The following is a 1,837-nucleotide window of genomic DNA, read 5'->3' as shown; positions in this document are numbered from 1 at the left end:
TCCCATTGATGCCCATCCCATTGATACCCATCCCATTGATGCCCATCCCATTGATACCCATCCCATTGATGCCCATCCCATTGATGCCCATCCCATTGATACCCATCCCATTGATGCCCATCCCATTGATGCCCATCCCATTGATACCCATCCCATGGATGCCCATCCCATTGATGCCCATCCCATTGATACCCACCTCATTGATGCCCATCCCATTGATACCCACCTCATTGATGCCCATCCCATTGATACCCGGCCCACTGATGCCCATCTCATTGATGCCCATGGCAGTGAAGCCTGTCCCACTGCGGTCCATCAGTCCTTGTCCCACGGATGCCCAGTTCACCAGTGCCAGCTCACTGATGCCCCATCCACTGATGCCCATTGCATCACAGCCTGGCCCAGTTCTTCCCAGTCTACTGATGCTCAGCCCACTGATGCCCAGTTGACCAACACCAACCCATTGATGCCCAGTTGACCAACACCAGTCCATTGATACCCAATAGACCAGCACCAGCCCACTGACACCTGGCCCACTGATGCCCAATTGACCAGCACCAGCCCATTGATGGTGCCCATTTAACCAGCACCAGCCCATTGATGCCCAGTTGACCAACACCAGCCCATTGATGATGCCCAACTGACCAACACCATCCCACTGATGATGCCCAGTTGATCAGCACCAGCCAATTGATGCCCAGTTGACCAACACCAACCCATTGATGGTGCCCAGTTGACCAACACCAACCCATTGATGGTGCCCAGTTGACCAACACCAGCCCATTGATGCCCAGTTGACCAACACCAGCCCATTGATATCCAATAGACCAGCACCAGCCCACTGACACCTGGCCCACTGATGCCCAGTTGACCAGCACCAGCCCATTGATGCCCAGTTGACCAACACCAGCCCATTGATGGTGCCCAGTTGACCAGCACCAGCCCACTGATGCCCAGTTGACCAGCACCAGCCCATTGATGCCCAGTTGACCAACACCAGCCCATTGATGGTGCCCAGTTGACCAACACCAGCCCATTGATACCCAATAGACCAGCACCATCCCACAGACACCTTCCCATTGACGCCGGGTTCTCCGCTGCCCGGCGCAGCCGTTCCCAGTCCCTCAGTGCAGTCCATCAGTGCCCGACCCGCGGCTGCCCGGCGCAGTGATGCTGCTCCATGTCTGCATGGCGGGGCCGCGCTGTCCCTGCCCGCTCCGGGGGTGGTTGTGGGTCCTCCAGCCCCACTCAGCCCCACTGAGCACCGGAGGAGCCGTCCGCCATGGAAGGCGGCTGGAGCCACAGCTCGTTAAGCGCACACACTAATGAGATCCTGGCGGTGGTGGCCGGGAGAAGCGGACGTGAACCAGAGGGTGCCGAGAGCTGCCAATGTCTGCGCAAAGCGGGGGAGCTGGAGGTCCCTGTGGGGCTCATCCTTCCTCTTCGTCCTCCTCCTCCTCCTCCTCCTCCTCCTCCTCCTCCCTTAGGACACAGCGGGGTCTTTGGGTTTGGGCTGCTCAGTCCCGGACAAGAGGGAGATGGTGGGATCGTCGCCATATTCGTCCCCGTCGGTGAAATAGGAGCCCTCCCCCAACTCAAAGAAGATGGGGAGGTCTCCGCTGCCCACGTCCACCGCGCTCGAGTCCACCAGGAAGAGGGGCTGAGCCGTGTAGTGCACCAGCTGCTTCCCTGCAAGGCAGCACCGCGTGGGACGGGGTCAGGGTGGGGAGGGGGACGGCATGGGGACGTGGGGTTGGGATGGGGACATGGGGATGATGTGGGGAGGTGGGAATGGGATGGGGAGATGGGAATGGAATGGGGACATGGGGATGATGTG

The 1,837-nt window shown here is 59.3% G+C and overlaps 1 protein-coding gene across 1 annotated transcript in view; it reads right to left on the bottom strand.

Moving 5' to 3' along the window:
• Window positions 1-960: 960 nt before the first annotated feature.
• The window catches only part of LOC107306980 (heat shock factor protein 1), a 75,899-nt gene continuing 75,022 nt past the window's right edge, over window positions 961-1,837 (bottom strand). Inside the window, exon 14 of the mRNA XM_032441641.1 lies at window positions 961-1,715. Within this exon, the coding sequence (XP_032297532.1) occupies window positions 1,484-1,715 (232 nt within the window). The 3' untranslated portion in view covers window positions 961-1,483. The remainder of the gene's footprint in view (window positions 1,716-1,837) is intronic.

Source organism: Coturnix japonica, unplaced genomic scaffold (assembly GCF_001577835.2).
Source record: "Coturnix japonica isolate 7356 unplaced genomic scaffold, Coturnix japonica 2.1 chrUnrandom424, whole genome shotgun sequence".
In the NCBI taxonomy this organism is placed as follows: Eukaryota; Metazoa; Chordata; class Aves; order Galliformes; family Phasianidae; genus Coturnix; species Coturnix japonica.
Note: the sequence above shows the minus strand (reverse complement) of the source record. Positions and strands in the feature narration are given on the sequence as shown.